Here is a 17,946-nt window from a genome sequence, read left to right on the forward strand (position 1 = left end):
TATTGATGACTTCAAGAAAGTAGTGGGGATCCAGGATTGTCACACAGGAAACAATAGAAAATAATACAAGGCAGTGTGTTTACGTAGCAGAGGCTTCTCGTTCTGTTAGAGGGAAATAAGAAGCCATGAAATATTTTAAGCTGGGAGCAAGGGGGTGACCTAAGCTTTACAATAACCTTGGAGGTGGTGTGGAGGAGGCAGAGGGACAGTGCAGGAGTGGAGATGGAGCACAATTTGCAGGCTATTAGATGAATTAAGGCAGAGGCAGAAGGAACAGAAAGAGTACAAAGGATCCATTCAAGAGACAAATCTAAGGTGGAACCACAGGAAAGTGTGACCAATTGTTCCTGAACTAGAGAAAGAGAGAGATTCAAGGGTATCTGTGATTTCTCCTTTGGGGAAGGATCTTGACCTGAACTAAGCAGTTTATGTAATTTGGACATGAAACTTCAGTCTGAAAGCAAGGTGTTTTGAGTGTTAGGAAACCTACATACACACTGTGACCATAGGTTAGACATTTGATAGAACTCAGGGCTCAGTTGATTGCAGGTGATACATGTATAAAAGTGAAAAGCAGGTGCTGCCTGCAGTGTTTTCACCACCCACCTCTAGAAAAGGGAACCCTAACATTCACTCTGGGGTTCAAAGACTTGATGCTAAGCTACCCTTCACATTCATCCCTGCAGTAGGATTTGATCCTGTTTCTACTCTCAGGACACCTGCTCACCCTTGGGCTTAGCTTCTATGATGCATTCTGGCCAGTGCATGCTCTCTGTAATCTGCTTCTGTAGCCCCCTGTTGTTTTTCTTCATAGCACTATCACACTTTGTAACTACCCACCTGTTAATTTACTTATTGTCTTTCGTGAAATCATAAGTTCCTTTAAGGAGATGATTTGATTTTATTTATCGCTGTATTTCCATTATGGAGCTCAGTTTCAAGGATGTGAGAAGTGCCCAATAGTATATGTTGAATGAAGGAATGACTTCCCCTTTTCAGTTCCATTGCTTTTAATGCTTTGGGCGCCTCAGGGACGCTGCCTCCATGAGCAGGAATTTGAAAGTCAATCTTACAAGATTGGAGAAGAAGTGAAAATAAAAGAATGATGGGAAAATATAAGTGAATTTACTATCTAACTAAATATAGGAGATGGAGAAGGAAGATGTCAGAGACTCAAACCTAGGTGACTAGAAGTTTTTTCTCTCTAATCTCATATTCTTGAGGAACGCTACACTGCCGGCTACAGAATTAGGTTCTATTTTTCCATTAAGTTAGAGCTACACTCAGATTCAAATTACAAAGTGATCAATCATATGATAATTTTATTTTTAATTGTTAAAAGAACCCCATAACTGTTTTCTATAGCAGTGGCACCATTTTCCACTCCCCCCAACAAAGCATAACAACACGAATATACTTAAGACTACTGAATTGTACACTAAAATATGGTCACAATGGTACATTTTATCTGTTGGTTTTTCTAACCAAAATTTTATTTAATGTGAAGTTGAGTGCCCACTGGATGCTGCTAGGCACATTGGTACATCTCAGCTGACAGATTCCATGGACAAAACTGGCATCTCTGAAATCAAGTGTTTCTGTGAGGAGCTGGTGGGGAGAAGATGGAGTGTTGGATAACAAAGCCATTGTAACTTTACCACTTACCCTGAGTCTTTATCCAGCTGGATTCAGATTTTCCCATTTTTCCCAAAAGCATGAATATCAGTCTTTAAATTGATTGTGAAGTAGTACCAAAAAAAAAAAAAAAATAGGAAACTTTATAAATTTTATTCAGGCCTATTTCTAGCATTTACTATTTTGTTTTCATTAAGCCACACCAAGCTGAACTTGAGATGATTTTATCCTCTTTTGTAATTTGATCTTCACTTAAAGTGTCCTGTACTCTAATTATTAATATTGATAGGGATGCTGGTGACTCAAAATATTCTAAGAATATTGACCTCTGACACCTCTCTCATATTTCTGTGCTCTTTTAAAAAATCAAGAGTATTTTCTTTAACAGTTTCAAAAACCAATGACAATAAGTGTCCTGAACATAATAAACACACTCTGCACAATAAACATATTACATTTATTCTTTGTTGCGTAAAATATATGTAAGTATGTATGTAAATGCACATACATGACTTCCCAAGTGCAGAAGATTGAGAGTGGGAAGATGGGGAAGAGCCCGTTCAAGGCTGAGCGATAGCAAAGGCAGAGGTTATTTGTTCAAGAGGCCAGCAAATTGAATTCTTATCCATTATTCTTAAAGAGGAATAAGACAGAGCTTATCCTGAAACCTGAAGAGAGAGTCAGAGAAGGGCCAGAGGAGCTGCCCCCTCCATGCTGGGCTGAGATTCTAAGATGTAGTAAAGTCTCCTGTGTGTGTCTGTCACTTAAAGGGGACCCAGCAGAGCCTTTTCTGAATTCTCTCAGTACAGACAGGGAGAGAGGATTTCCTGCTCTGCTGATGAAGCCTTTTCTGCGTTGAAATAGCTTTCTCCACAGGCCTACTATTCCTCAAGGAGGCTCCAGGAGTGGATACGGAGGGATTTACAAAGCCTTGTCCCTGAAAGAGTACCCACTGGTTTTCCACACTACTAGGCTGGAGACCCACAGCACACAATAAGCACCCTGCACCCTCCCCTGACGCCCCACCCCACCTCATCCTGAGCACACATTGAGAAACCATTCCAAGAATGCTGCAGTCATTCAGGAGTACCCACGCTGTAATGGACAGTGATTTCTAAACTTCCTCCTTGCTCTCCACTTCTATGGCCTATGCTTCAGGGTGACCCTCTTAAATAGAAGACCAGGAAAACTATAATTCTCAAGAGGATTCCCCAGGGAGATGTCCAGTTGGCACCTACCCAATCACACACAGAATGTGTGTGGAAGGATTACTATTAAATAGTGACATAGTCACAAATATACATATTTAAAATTGTGAATTTCTAAATATTGTCTTAAATTTCTAAATATTGAGTTTCTAAAATTGTGATGCTCAGTATTAGGTATTGAAGGAAAGTTGGTACAAAGTATTCCAATCTGTCAATAACTACAAAGCCAAGCCCACAGTAAGACCATTCACAAAAGGTGTAATTTAGCAAAAATATATAGTAATGGTCTTCAGTTGGTCGTAGATAGATGTGTGTGTACTATAACTATATTATAGCAAGCAGCATCTCTTCCCTTCCCCTAACTGTAATAAATTATGTCATATTATGTGAATTTAGTACAAAACAAAGTAGTGTAACATAAAGATATACGGCATCTGATTCCATTGAATCAATTTTCCTAAGTCATTGCTTTCTTAAAACAACAATTTCTGATGCTTAATCTGAAGGTCAAGCAAGAACCTTCTGAATGTATCAGATTTGAAATTCCACAAAATAGCCACATATCTGGAATAGACAAGCCAATGTAGAATGTGTTGTGTAGGGGTGTGTGCATTTACCAGATACATAAGCCTTAAAAATGGGCTAGACTGGCTAAAAATAACTTCAAGATTCCCACTGCCTTGTCTCTATAAATGCTAAGGTAACTGCTGATTATCCCTGGTACTTACAAAATGATAACAGATAAGCCTAAAAGGATTTGAATTTAAGTAGCTGTGGTTTTCCCCCTCCCACCTTCCAGGTCTGTGAAGTGGAAATTTTGCAGGCACCAATAGAAAAGGCACACTTTCAGACTTACAGCATGCCCTGATGTTCAAGCACACTTACCTTACAAATCCTTCGAGATCAGATCATAGCATGAAACTAGAGCTGGATCAGGCACCACAGTAAGCTGTCCAGAAACCTAAATAAAAATCCTACCCACTTTGTTATAATAAGAATTTCTTAACAGCAGTTCTGAAAGTAGTACTTCAGATCATTGTAGCCTAGAACTAACTGCTGGCCTATTGGAATAATGATCTAATTCTTGACAAAAAGCTAGAAAATTCCAAGTGCTCAATTATTAACATAGCACACAACCGGGGTGAAATTTAAGGGGGGAGAAAGAATACAGAACCAGAAACTGAGCACAGAGGTTAGCCAGCATCTTGTGGGTCTCGGTAAGGATTTTGAGCTTTATGTATTTGCCCTTGCTGCCAATCCTAGTGATTTTGAACTTCTGTTTTGATAACCTAATGGGGAGAAACAAGTGTCTAAACCCAACTTCACTCAAGGAGATTCTCCTACTATTCAGCTGAACTACATCCTCAATGTCAGAGCAAACCAGAAGTAAATCTACCTCTTCTAATCCCAGAGAACTGCAAGAGGAGTTGCCTTAGTTTGAGCAGAGAAGAGAGGAAATATCCCAAGTTACAATCATAAACTGGCCCTATTTCATCCCCTGGCTCAGATGGTGACTTACTGATTATTTAGAAAACTGTACATAAGTGTTTTAGACACTTTTCTATAGGTACATTATATTTCACACTTTTAAAAAATGCAAGGAGAGATGTTGGAAGATTCTTTTATACATTCATTTACTCATTTTTAAATAAGTACTACCTTTTTATGGAACTTAAGTGTGAGACAGACAAAAACAATCAAATGAACAAGATAATTTCAGAGATTAATAATTGCTATGGAGGAAACAAAATAGGTTGATGTCATTGAAAAAGACTGGGGATGGAGGATTGTTTAGTGGGGGAGTGGAGATTGGGATGCCTTGAAGGATCTCATTGAGGTGCTGGCAATAGAACTGGGACCAGAGGGACAAGAAGATAAAAATGGAAAGGGGCATAGGAGCCAGCATCTTGTGGGTCTCAGTAAGGATTTTGAGGTTTACATATTTTAGGAGCAATAGAAAGTCATTAAAGGGATTCACACAGAAAAGAGTCATAATCAGACAAGGCTCTTAAAGATAATACTTATGACTCTGTGAATAGATCCATGGCATCCAGAAAGATGCAGGCACACCAGTGAGAAGACATGAAAGATCATCAAAATGAAGACATAAAACTGGCTCCATTCAAGTCATACTGTAGACTTAGAACTGAATATTCCTTACATATCCTTCTGCCCTCTGAAGAAAATCACTTATCTCTAGGTCCTATCTTTTTGGCTACAATGATTGAGCCAATGACTGGCAAATTACTGAAGCTGGATTGGTAAGAATCCTTTCACAGGCCCAGCAAGAGTGGCTCAGTTGGTTGAATGTTGTCCTGTGCACTGAAAGGTTGCTGGTTCAATTCCCAGTCAAGGCACATCCCTGGGTTGTGGATCCAGTCACGTATGGAGAGCAACCTACTGATGTCTCTCTCTCTCTCTCTCTCTCTCTCTCTCTCTCTCTCTCTCTCTCTCTCTCTCTCTCTTCCTTCCCCTCTCTAAACATATCCTTGGGTAAGAGTTTAAAAAAAAATCCTGCCTTGGGATTTTCCTAATGGAATTAAAGGGGAACACTCTCCTTTAGTAGAATATTATAAGGGTGCAACATGAAAACTGCCAGTGGTCTTGCTTGAGGTTATTTGGATAAAGGCCAATGCGGAGGAAGCAGCCACGCAGAGAAGAGAAAAAGGGAGAGACATTGAGGTAAACTCTGGTGTGATGGAATCTCCTGGTTGTCCATTTGACTGTTGGAACTACTCCAGGATTTTCCCCAGGTACACTGACCACATAATTCATCTTTTTTTTTTAACATTTTAATGAAGCTACTAGACATTTTAAAAGTACATATGTGATTCACATTATATTTCATTTTTTTACAGATTAGCTATTATTTTTTTTTATTTATTGATGCAGGGGTCCTCAAACTTTTTAAACAGGGTGCCAGTTCACTGTCCCTCAAACCGTTGGAGGGCCAGACTATAGTTTAAAAAAAAAAAAACAAACAACTATGAACAAATTCCTATGCACACAGCGACGGCAAAAACACCCTGTGGGCCGGATAAATGTTTGTGGAGGGCAGCATGTGGCCCGCGGGCCGTAGTTTGCGGACCCCCGGTCAAGGTATTACATATGTGTCCTTATCCCCCCATTACGCCCCCCATCCCCGCTCATGCCCTCACCCCACCCCTTGATGTCTGTGTCCATTGGTTGTGCTTATATGCATGCATACAAGTCCTTTGGTTGATCTCTCCCCCTTACCCCCCCTTCCCTACCTTCCCTCTGAGGTTTGATGGTCTGATGGATGCTTCTCTGTCTCTGGATCTGTTTTTGTTCATCAGGTTATGTTGTTCATTATATTCCACAAATGAGTGAGATAATGTGATATTATCTTTCTCTGACTGGCTTAGCTCGCTTAGCGTAATGCTCTCCAGGTCCATCCATGCTGTTGCAAATGGTAGGAGTTCCTTTCTTTTTATAGCAGCATAGTATTTCATTGTGTAGATGTACCACAGTTTTTTAATCTACTCATCTGCTGATGGGCACTTAGATTGTTTCCAAATCTTAGCTATTGTACATTGTGCTGCTATGAACATAGGGATGCATATATCCTTTCTGATTGGTGTTTCTAGTTTCTTGGGATATATTCCTAGAAGTGGGATCACTGGGTCAAATGGGAGTTCCATTTTTAGTGTTTTGAGGAAACTCCATACTGTTCTCCACAGTGGCTGCACCAGTCTGCATTCCCAGCAGCAGTGCATTGGGTTGCTTTTTCTCAGCATCCTTGCCAGCACTTGTCATTTGTTGATTTGTTGATGATAGCCATTCTGACAGGTGTGAGATGGTATCTCATTGCTGTTTTGATTTGCATCTCTCAGATGATTAGTGCCTTTAAGCATGTTTCCATATGTCTTTCGGCCTTCTGTATGTCCTCTTTCAAAAAGTATCTATTTAGGTCCATTGCCCATTTTTTGATTGGGTTGTTTATCTTCCTTTTGTTAAGTTGTATGAGTTCCCTGTAAATGTTGAAGATTAAACACTTATCAGAGATAACATTGGCAAATATGTTCTCCTATGCAGTGGGCTTTCTTGTTGTTTTGTTGATGGTTTCTTTTGCTGTGCAGAAGCTTTTTATTTTGATGTAGTCCCATTTATTTATTTTCTCTTTATTTTCCATTGCCCTAGGAGCTGTATTAGTCAAGATATTGATTCGGCATATGTCTGAGATTTTGCTGCCTGTGGATTCCTCTAAGATTTTTTATGGTTTTCCATCTTACTTAGAGGAAGACATAAACAGATGGAAGAACATATTGTGTTCATGGATTGGTAGAATCAACATCATTAAAATGTCCATTCTACCCAAAGCAATGTATAGATTCAATTCACTCCCCATTAAAATACCAATGGCATATTTCACAGACCTAGAACAAACTCTCCAAAAATTTATCTGGAATAAAAAAAGATCCTGAATAGCTGCATCAATTCTGAGAAAGAAGAACAAAGTAGGAGGCATCTCAATACCAGATATCAAGTTGTATTACAAAGCCACTGTTCTCAAAACTGCCTGGTACTGGCACAAGAACAGACATATAGACCAATGGAATAGAATAGAGAACCCAGAAATCGACCGAAACCACTATGCTCAATTAATATTTGACAAAGGAGGCAAGAGCATACAATGGAGTCAAAACCATCTCTTCAATAAATGGTGTTGGGAAAATTGGACAGATAAATGCAAAGAAAAATGAAACTAGACCACCAACTTACACCATACACAAAAATAAACTCAAAATGGATAAAGGACTTAAACACACAATTCCCTTTTGCATTTAGCTAGCTTGAGTTGGATTTCTGTTAATTACAATTGAAAAAACCCTGACCAGTATAACAGGTGAGGGAGCTCGAGGTGCATTTTCGGGAATAGATGTGCCATTGATTAAAATGATGAAGTCAAGATGACAGCTGGCTCAGGAAGGAAGAACCAAAGTTCTGTTCAGAACATGAGAATTTGAAATACCAATGAGATTCCGAAGTGGAAATATTAAGTAGTTGGTGGATATATGAATTTAGAGCTCAGTCAAGAAGGATAAAGTGTGGATATGTTTGGACATCACTGGCATAGAGATGATATCCAAAATAATAGGACAATATGAGATGAGATCGTGAGGAAGAGATTATCCAGTGGAAAGATAAGAGGACTCAGGACCAGGCCCAAAAGAACTCCAAGATCTGTGCACCTGATGCCATAGATCACAGAGATGCTAAATTTTAACAAAGGAGAGGGTCTGCAACCCGCCCACCTCCACACAGCTGTAGTTTGTTTGCTGGATGATGTTAACGAACCCTACAAGTTTAACTTATATTGTCATCTGTCAAAAAAAGGGGGGGAGGGGCTGGATGAGGTGTGTGTGTGTGTGTGTGTGTGTGTGTGTGTGTGCGTGTAACTGTGTGACTGAGTAATGAGACTGATTTTCTAGTGTGGCCCATAAACCAGATTTGTAGGAATTTTGAAAAAAGTATCTTGGTAGTAGGATAAACATTTATACTTTAGAACTTGTTAGGCATTTGGATTATAAAAAGCCTTTTGTGTGCATGAGTCATGCCTCCATTATTTCTTGATTATAAACTTGGCAATGGAGAAGTGTACTAATCCTGTAATGGCCACCAAAGAATAATTTTTTTACGTTAACACCCAGTGCACATGGAATATGGTCAACACTGCCTCTGCCTAGAGAGCAGTTTGAATAAACAAGCTGAAAGTTTAATGTTTTCTAAAGTTTCTTATTTCTGTTAGTCATGTTGTTAACTAAGCCAGAGGAATACCTATCATTATGACATACATTCTGAAATGACTAACTGTATATGCATGTATGAGTATGTCTTAAATATAATGCCATCTAAAATAAGTCTTTATCTATTCAGATGTGTATGAATTTGTTAGGTTATTAGCCTATATAATCTGTTGGGTTAAGAGTCAAACCATATATCCTAATTTGAATCTACACTAATAAAAGGGTAATATGCTAATTAGACTGGGAGACCTTCTGGACAAAGCCATGGTGGCGGGGCTGAGGCAGTGGTGGTTAGGGGCAATCAGGCCGGCAGGGGGAGGAACAGTTGGGAGCAATCAGGCCGGCAGTGGGGGATAGTTGGGGGCAATCAGGCAGGCAGGGGGGCAGTTGGGGGTGAGCATGCTGGAAGGGGGGCAGTTAGGGGCGAGCAGGCTGGCAGGCAGAGTGGTTAGGGGTGATCAGGCAGGCAGGCAGGTGAGCAGTTAGGAGCCAGTGGTCCCAGATTGCGAGAGGGATATCCAACTGCTGGCAGTCGGACATCCCCTGAGGGGGTCCCAGATTGGAGTGGGTGCAGGCCCGGCTGGAGGACACACCACCTCCCCATGCATGAATTTAGTGCACCAGGCCACTAGTATGTTTATAATGATGATTAGAAATTGTGTTTTCAGCAAATAAAATTACCATATTTTATCATTCATTAAGTGCTTCATGGACACGTGAGAAATAACATTTTAAAATTTCTCAGTTAAAAATATAAAAATATCGATCATTTTCTTCAAGTCCAAAACAGTTCTAAGAAGCTAGGAATCTCCACAATGCTCTTAGTCTCTACAGATTACCTTCTGAGCATCAGACTGCCCTATTGAGATGCTGTATCTTTTTTTCAATTTCCTCTAAAGTCTTTTTATATTTAAAATCAGATATATGTGAAGATCCAGGTGTTGTTTTCTTTCAGTAATAATAGAAGTTATTCAGGGAGGATCAACAACTTATAAATTTATGAGATTGCATAAGATATGATTACTAAAATTTTATATTTCTCCATGTTTCTAATACTTTAAATTAATAATCAAATTGAAAATGTTGGACTAAATGTGTTCCTTATATATTCTCTCATATACTTCCTTATACATTCCTTGGATGGCCTTGTATAAATGAATGAACAAATAAATGCCATACATGATTTGTACCAATAATATGAAGATTGTGTGAAAAGTCTAAAAACAAAGGGAAAATATTTTACCTATTGTGTTTTCTCAGAGTAATAACTGGCTTAAGTTTAAAAAATGCTTCACCTATAAAAGAATTTGGGAAGTAAAGAAAACTACATCCACATCTTGATTTTATTTTTACTTTACATGGTGGAACTCAGCTGCTCAGAATTAGACTAATCATAATATTTGGTTCATGTCATTCTCTCATCATTTGTCTAGGGCAGCTGTGGGCAAACTACGGCCCGAGGGCCGGATCCGGCCAGTTTGAAATGAATAAAACTATTGAAAAAAAAGACCGTACCCTTTTATGCAATGATGTTTACTTTGAATTTATATTAGTTCACACAAACACTCCATCCATGCTTTTGTTTCGGCCCTCTGGTCCAGTTTAAGAACCCATTGTGGCCCTCGAGTCAAAAAGTTTGCCCACCCCTGGTCTAGATATAGCAACTTTTATTCATTTAAAAAATGATTTAATTATTTGTTTTTTCATAGTGGAATAATCATCCATAAATCCACTGTCCAAAACAAAAGCTAGGACTCCAGCAACAGCCCACATCCAACCCCTGGCTCCCCCACCAATCTATCCCCCTCCTCCTTCTCAACCAAAGGATCCATCAGCCAGAATCTTATGCTCATTGTTCCTTTGATCTCATTTTAATGGTATGTAAATCAGTATAAAGTGATTAGTCACAAAATGATATGTCTTACTTTGAGCTAATTTTTTTCTTACTCTTCTCTCATATCATTGTAGGCATGGTTAGGACTGTGATATATAATCATTATAGCCACTGTGTTCTCTTCTAATATTGTACCTCCCTAGGCAGGATGTCAGGGTGTATTTACTCTAAGCTCTCCAGTCATTCATTCTTCCTTACTCTAGAAACCTCATCTCATCCCAAGTGATTTTAAAAATATCTAAAAGATTTCTATTGGCTACTTAGGTTTATAAAGTGTTCTATTTTATCAAAATATGCAACGCTATATGGACATATTTACAAACACATAATCATTAGCTTGCAAAAGCATACAGAACTGACCCAAGTGATTAAGTATTTTTAAAATCCATTCAACTAGATTTCTGGATTGTCATGTTCCTTTCTCATAAGACATTAGTTGCTTAATTAAAATGCAAAGTCATGTTTAAGGTTATTCTTAGACATCTGAAATGGAGGACTAATGAATGTCCTTTCAGTTGGAAAAGACCAAGGATAGGAAAGAAATCTTGAGGCAAACCCCTCAGTGAGCAAAAGCAAGGTAAGTGTGATGATGATTCCGGGTATTTACTATCCTTTGTTAAGATACATGGACTTTCTAAGAGGAGAAAAGTGAGAGTAGTGGTAAAAATGATGTGGAAACATACAAATGTGATCTTGAAACCTTCCTTCCCCCTCCTCCTCCTCCTCCTCCTCAGTAACCTGGGCAGTAGCATTCAGTAAAACAAAGTGAGTTTAAAAATGTGGTATGCATTATTCATAGAATAGCAACTCTCATTCTAAATATAGATATTTAAAAGCATCATGCATGTTTAAGAGGGCTTAGTTGAAACTCTATGTATTTCTGATTACCTTTATTTCTCAAAATGATGTAGAATTACTGAATTTGCTAACCAGAAAATTCTTTCATAGACAGTGCAGTGTTTAACCTTTCCTTTCTTCACTTGTCTTTAATTCCTACTCAGTCTCAACTGAGTTGAAGTGTTTATATTTAAACAGAGCACCCATTGGAACTCTAAAGAAATTGACTCATTCATTTTTTAAGTTGCAGATTTTGGTATTTTTTTTTTACAATATTCAATATGCATTACAATGTTATAAATATTTTCATTTATTTAGGCTATTGAACTCTAGTGACCCTTAAAGGTGACTTTTACAACGTAATGCTGCAAATATTGACACTAAATCATAGGAGAAAATGTGAAATAGTTCAAGGATAAAATCAGAGGTGGAGGAGTTGTTCTCAAACATTAATATGGCCATGAATTCATTTGCATATGGTCTGTAAGCTGGAAGAAGTTATGAATAATATAGTGATAAAGAGCTAACAACCTAACAAAGGTAAAGACCTTTGGCCTTTTTCCCACTTGGGCCTACATTTTTCCTTTCCGCACTGAACCAGCATAGGCCATTTCAAAGAGAAACAAATGGAAGTGAAAAACAAACGTTTAAGACAAGTGCTCACCTAAGAAGCAGGACTCCCCACGTAAGATACCCCAAAGGAACTCTAATTCTTTTACTAACAGGACACCTGAGTCTCCTTTGATAGAACAGAGAAGCAGAGCCCAGCGAGAAACCTGCGGTGAAATAGTGCGGCCTCTGGTGAGGAAGAGAGATGCTTATATTTCTCACAAGATTTCATCTCCTTAGTCGCAGGCCTGATGGAAGCTGGAGCCCTCCACCAATTGTGGTTCCAACTCCACTCCACGGCTCCGGATGAAGCACAATGGGCGGGCGTGGGCCGGGAGCAAGTTCCTCTTCTCCAGCCCTTCCTGTCCATGTTCACCAAAGTGTTTGGGGATTTAAGGTCCTGAAGTATGGACTTTCTTTCTCCCCTGCTCTTAGCAGGGTGTTTGACCTCCTGGTCGACTGCGTTCCCTGCCCCTCGCCAGCTGTGTTCCTGACCCCAGAATAAATCAAGGCTGCACCGGCCCTGGCAGAGCTCCCGGCACATTTCCTGTCTGGCCTAAGGGAAGCCTGTTTGCCGCCAGGACACTGGTGGGGATTCTTGGAGGTTGGGGGTGGGGGTGGGCGGAGGAAGTAAGGGTAGAGCCAGTGGTAGAGGGCGGTGGCCGCGCTCGAGGGACACCTCGGAGCCCTTGGGCCGGACAGAGCCACGTTGGGAGCAGCTGTGGGCGCGGGGCCTCCAAGATGAGGCCGGCGCTCACCCTGTGCCTCCTCTGGCAGGCGTTCTGGCCCCGACCCGGCCGTGGCGAGCACCCCACCGCCGATCGCGCCGGCTGCTCTGCCTCGGGGGCCTGCTACAGCCTGCACCACGCGAGCATCAAGCGACTGGCGGCCGAGGAGGCCTGCAACCTGCGCGGCGGGGCGCTCAGCACGGTGCGCGGGGGCGCTGAGCTCCGCGAGGTGTTCACTCTCCTGCGGGCAGGCCCGGGGCCCGGAGGGGGCTCCAAAGACCTTCTGTTTTGGGTGGCGCTGGAGCGTAGGCGATCCCAGTGCACCCTGGAGAGCGAGCCGTTGCGGGGTTTCTCTTGGGTGCCCCCCGACGTCCACGTCGACGGGTTGGAAAACGAAACGCTGCCATGGGTGCAGGAGCCCCAGCGCTCTTGCGTTGCGCGGAACTGCGCGGCGCTCCAGGCCGCCGAGGGAGTGGAGCCCGCGGGCTGGAAGGAGATGCGCTGCCACTGGCGCGCCCACGGCTACCTGTGCAAGTACCAGTTCGAGGGCTTGTGCCCCGCGCCGCGCCCCGGGGCCGCCTCTGACTTGAGCTACCGCGCGCCCTTCCAGCTGCACAGCGCGGCGCTGGACTTCAGTCCCCCCGGGACCGAGGTGAGTGCGCGCTGCCCGGGGCAGCAATCCACCACGGCCACCTGCATCGTGGACGCGGTAGGTGCTCGCTGGGACGGGATACCCTCCGGGGCTGTGCTCTGTCCCTGCCCCGGGAGGTACCTCCGCGCGGGCAAATGCGCAGAGCTCTCTAACTGCCTGGACGACATGGAAGGCTTTGTCTGCGAGTGTGCTGCGGGCTTCGTGCTGGGGGAAGACGGACGCTCTTGTGTAACCTACGGAGAAGGACAGCCAGACCCGGGGGGAGCCAAGGGGCCCACGAGGCACCCCCTGGCCACTGCAGCCAGCCCCATGCCGAGGAGAACATGGTCACCCAGGGTCCCTGAAAAACCAGGAGAGATGCCCCAGGTCCCTGGACAAGGCAGTTCAGCAACATCTATTTCTGAGATTCCTGGGTGGGGAGCAAAGAGCACGAAGCCCACCCTGCAGATGTCCCCTCAAGCCAACTCAGAGGCCACCATCACTTCTTCAGGAAGCGTGATTCCCACGTCTAACGCCACGTCTTCCTCTAACATGCCCAAGGCTCTGGACTCCTCCTCCACCGTGGTCTTCATACTTGTGAGCATAGCAGTGGTAGTGTTGGTGATCTTGACCATGACGGTGCTGGGGCTTTTCAAACTCTGCTTTCACAAAAGCCCTTCCTCTAGGCCAGGAAAGGGGCCTTTGACCCCTCCTGGGGTGGAGAGTGGTGCGCAGGCTACTGCTCTGAGCTCCAATTCTGCACAGGGCGCAACAGTGGGGTGAAGTCGCAGGCTGAGGGACAGAGCAGATGGCGCCTCGCTGATTGGGACCGCTTTTGACTCCGAAGTCACATAGTGGGAGGGGACACTGAGCACTTCTTGTGAGTAGTTTTTCACTCTCAATGAAAAGGGGAACGGAGAAGAGGGGCTTATCTGTGGAACTGATGATTTCTGCAGAGGTTCCCTTCCCCTAATTCCCTCTACCCCACGGAGGAGCTACATCCAAACTGGATACTCCGTTTCTAATACGGAAGAGGTGGGAGTGCCGTAGGCGGTACTGAGCCCAGGGTTCTACCTGGGAGAGGGCTTTTCCTGTGGATTTGAAGAAGTGATTGAACTTTTTAAGATATTGAAAGCATATAGAAAACAATACAATATTTTACATTTTATTTTTTACCAAGATGGAAATAAAAACTCTGTTCAGACTGGGAATATATTGATTTAAAAATCCCAGGCAAAAAAAAATAAAATAAAATAAAATAAAGGATTGTTGATAACCCAGACTCAAATGTCATTGGTTTCCTGGAGGAGTAATTATTTAGGAAGAGCAGCTGAGGAGCACCTGGACAGGGCAGCAAGAGTACATCCTGCCTGTAGGTTGAGGGGGGAAATGTTAAGAACTAGTAACTTCTTCCTTGTTTTCTTTTTTTAAATATATTTTGCTTTCAAAGTTACTGCTATGTGTGTGCTCTGCTAGAAATCTAAACTGCGGTATTGCCAAATCCGCTGCCTCTCGAAGCAAATTATAGTTGACCACGCATTCAAGTGTTTACTGTGTGTCCTTGCTCAAGGAAACAAATGGTTTGTTTTGCTCTCCCAATGTTAGTGCTCTCCAGTGTAATGACCTTCCCAACCAAATAGCCCTCTCCTAAGGATCAGGATGCTGATGCTCGCTTCCAATTATAGCAATGTTAATTTTCAATTGTAACATTAATGCTAAGTATTGATTTGAAGTCTTCTGGGCGCATTAAAGCAAAAGTAAGCTGGATTTCCTCCAAAGTTGCAGGTTCTTGTGCACTGTTTAATCCATGGAAAAACTTGAATTCCAGACCATTTCCTCCCCCGCTTAATAAAAGCCTATGTAGTGACCATACGTACTCATCTTGGAGTGATTTCAATTTAATAAGAGTCTACAGGGGCAAAACATGACAAACAGCCTTCCGTAAGAATTAGTAGTATAAGAGCAAATGGTAAATACAAATATCTATCATCTTGTTAGGACTTGGGGTATTAGAAAGTAATTTAAATGAAGCATTCCTCAAAAAACAATTAAGACAATAATAATCACTATCTAGTGGAATTGAGACCCCCCTCCCCCTAGAAAATATTCCTCTTCTACTTGTATAACAAATCTTTAAAATTAAGTGTGTGGAGATTGGTGCATGGAGAAAGATAGAGAAACAAGCTTAGCAACCATAAAATTTACACTATATCTTCATAGAACCATTTTTTATGTTCTTGAGTGTGCAATGTACAAAATATATACAGGGGTAGGCAAAAGTAGGTTTACAATTATGAGTACACAAAACAGAGTTTATTATTGTGTTATTTACTTATTTATTTATTATTATTAACCTACTTTTGCCCACCCCTGTATATATAATATATATGGTGTTATAATATTAAAGGAATAAAGTAACAGGTAATTTGCTTCATATGGTAAAGATTTGTCTAAACAGTTGCATTTAAACAAAATTACAAATGAATTAGAATTAACAACATTCAAAGGAATTTTAAATAAAATCATTTCACAAATAAGTGTGAAGAATAAATTAGTGTCAGCTCAATTACTCTGTTTTTTTCACCTATTCTCCTTGTAAGTAGATCAGGAAAGAATTACAGAAAACGCTTTCATATTTGATTTCCTGAGACATAGCAATTGCAGACCAAGCTTCATATAATTTCCTTTGATTTCTAGCTATGAAGTCTTCCATAAAGTTTTTAATCTATGGCAGAATCAGGCCAGCTAGGCACAATGCTTAAGAAATATTTAAGGTTAGGATCCATGTCCTTCCTCTGTACTACGTCTCCACTATCACTTCATTAATTCTTCAACCTCTTTGAGGTTCATTTCTTTCTTACTTAAAGCCCTCTTCCCTTACACTCATTTCATAGATGTCTGTTCAGTTATTTCCTTACAAGAAAGACTTGGAACCTAACTTACAGTCTTTCTCTCCAGCCTAAGTCCTGCCATCGTCTTACACAATCTCAAAGTCCTCAAGTATGACTCTTCCAATGTTGTGCATTCCCGTTCCTTGACTTCCTCACTTCCAACTACCTTCACTTTATTTCAGCCATCCACTTCAGCAGCCATACCTTAGCCTTTCAGCTGATTCTGACACTGCTCCACATCTGCAAACACAAATTCAGACATTCGTGCATGTGCACATGTATACATGTTGAAACCTGTATATTAATGAACTTTCCCACTGATTAGAAGTAAACCATTATTGGTGAACTTCGAGATTCCTTCTTTCTTACAATGATAAGCCTTGCTGTGAATAGTGTCCTTACATGGTATCATTCTTTTATTTCTCTCTCTTTTAAATAATTTCATATATGCAGAAGTAATGAGTACCGTAAAACATTATTTTTCTTAAATTATTTACAAGTAAATTTTGGACCTAATGCTCCATTACCTCTGAATATTTTAGTAATTATTTCTAGGTTATTTAATTTGTTGGCATATAATTATTCATAGAAGTTCCATATAATTCTTTTTTCATTTCCATAGAATTGGTAATGATGTCCTCTCTTTATTTCTAATTTTGGTAATTTGAGTATTTCTTCTTTGGGGGATGGGATCAGTCTAACTAAGTCTGCCAATTTTGTTGACCTATTCAAATAACTAACTTTGGGAATCGTCAAGTTTTCTCTATTGTATTTCTAACCTCTATGTCATTTATTTTTTTCTAATCTTTATTATTCCATCATTTTCTTTGTTTTGGGTTTACTGTGTTATTTTTCCAATTTTTCAGAGTAGAAAATTAGGTAATTAATTTAAGATTTTTCTTTATTAATACAGGTTTTTATAGCTATACATTTCACTCTAACCTCTGCTTTAGTGACACCCAGTAAATCTGGCCATTTTGTGTTTTCATTTTCATTCATCTCCAAGTGTTTTCTAATTTTCCTTGTGATTTTAAAAAATATATTGGTTATTTAGGAGGATGTTTCTTAATTTCCACATATTTTATAACTTCTCTACATTCCTTTTGTTTTTAATTTGATTTCATTGTAGTTAAAAACATACTTTGTATGGCTTCAACCCTTTTTAGCTTACTGAGGTCACTCACTTTTAATGTTGAATTATATGTGACTACCTTTAGTTCTGCCATATTTTAAAACTACATATATATATATATATATATATATATATATATATGCTGTTGTTAAGTGCATATATGCTTATAATTATTATATCTCCTGATATATGGGCTCTTTTATCATTATAAATTGTTCCTCTTTATCTCTAGTTACATTTTTTGTTTTAAAATCTATTTTGCATGATATTGGTAGAGCAACTTCAGCTGTCTTATGGTTGCTTTTTGCTTGGTATACTTTTTTGCATCAACCTTTCTGCAGTTGATACCTTTCAACTATTTGTGTCTTTGAATCTAAAGTGTCTTCTGTAGACAGTATATAGTCAGACTATTTTCTTTAATCCATTCTCCAATCTCTGCCTACTGAATGGATGTGAAATACATTTGTCATTAATGTACTTACTGATAAGTTAGGTTACATCTACTATTTCCTATTCGCTTTCTACATATCTCATTTCCTTTTTGTTCCTCCATTACTGTTTTCTTCTGTATTAAATAAATAGTTGATAGAATTCCATTTTAATTTTCTTATTG

General features: G+C 40.4%; 1 protein-coding gene across 1 annotated transcript; it reads left to right on the forward strand.

The window, feature by feature from the left end:
* The first annotated feature begins 12,587 nt into the window (after nucleotides 1-12,587).
* CLEC14A (C-type lectin domain containing 14A) lies at nucleotides 12,588-15,178 on the forward strand. Its single transcript, XM_036352818.1, has one exon. The coding sequence runs from the start codon at nucleotides 12,693-12,695 to the stop codon at nucleotides 14,091-14,093; it is 1,401 nt and encodes a 466-aa protein (XP_036208711.1). The 5' UTR covers nucleotides 12,588-12,692; the 3' UTR covers nucleotides 14,094-15,178.
* Nucleotides 15,179-17,946: the final 2,768 nt, after the last annotated feature.

The sequence above is a fragment of the Myotis myotis genome, unplaced genomic scaffold (assembly GCF_014108235.1).
Source record: "Myotis myotis isolate mMyoMyo1 unplaced genomic scaffold, mMyoMyo1.p scaffold_m19_p_1, whole genome shotgun sequence".
In the NCBI taxonomy this organism is placed as follows: Eukaryota; Metazoa; Chordata; class Mammalia; order Chiroptera; family Vespertilionidae; genus Myotis; species Myotis myotis.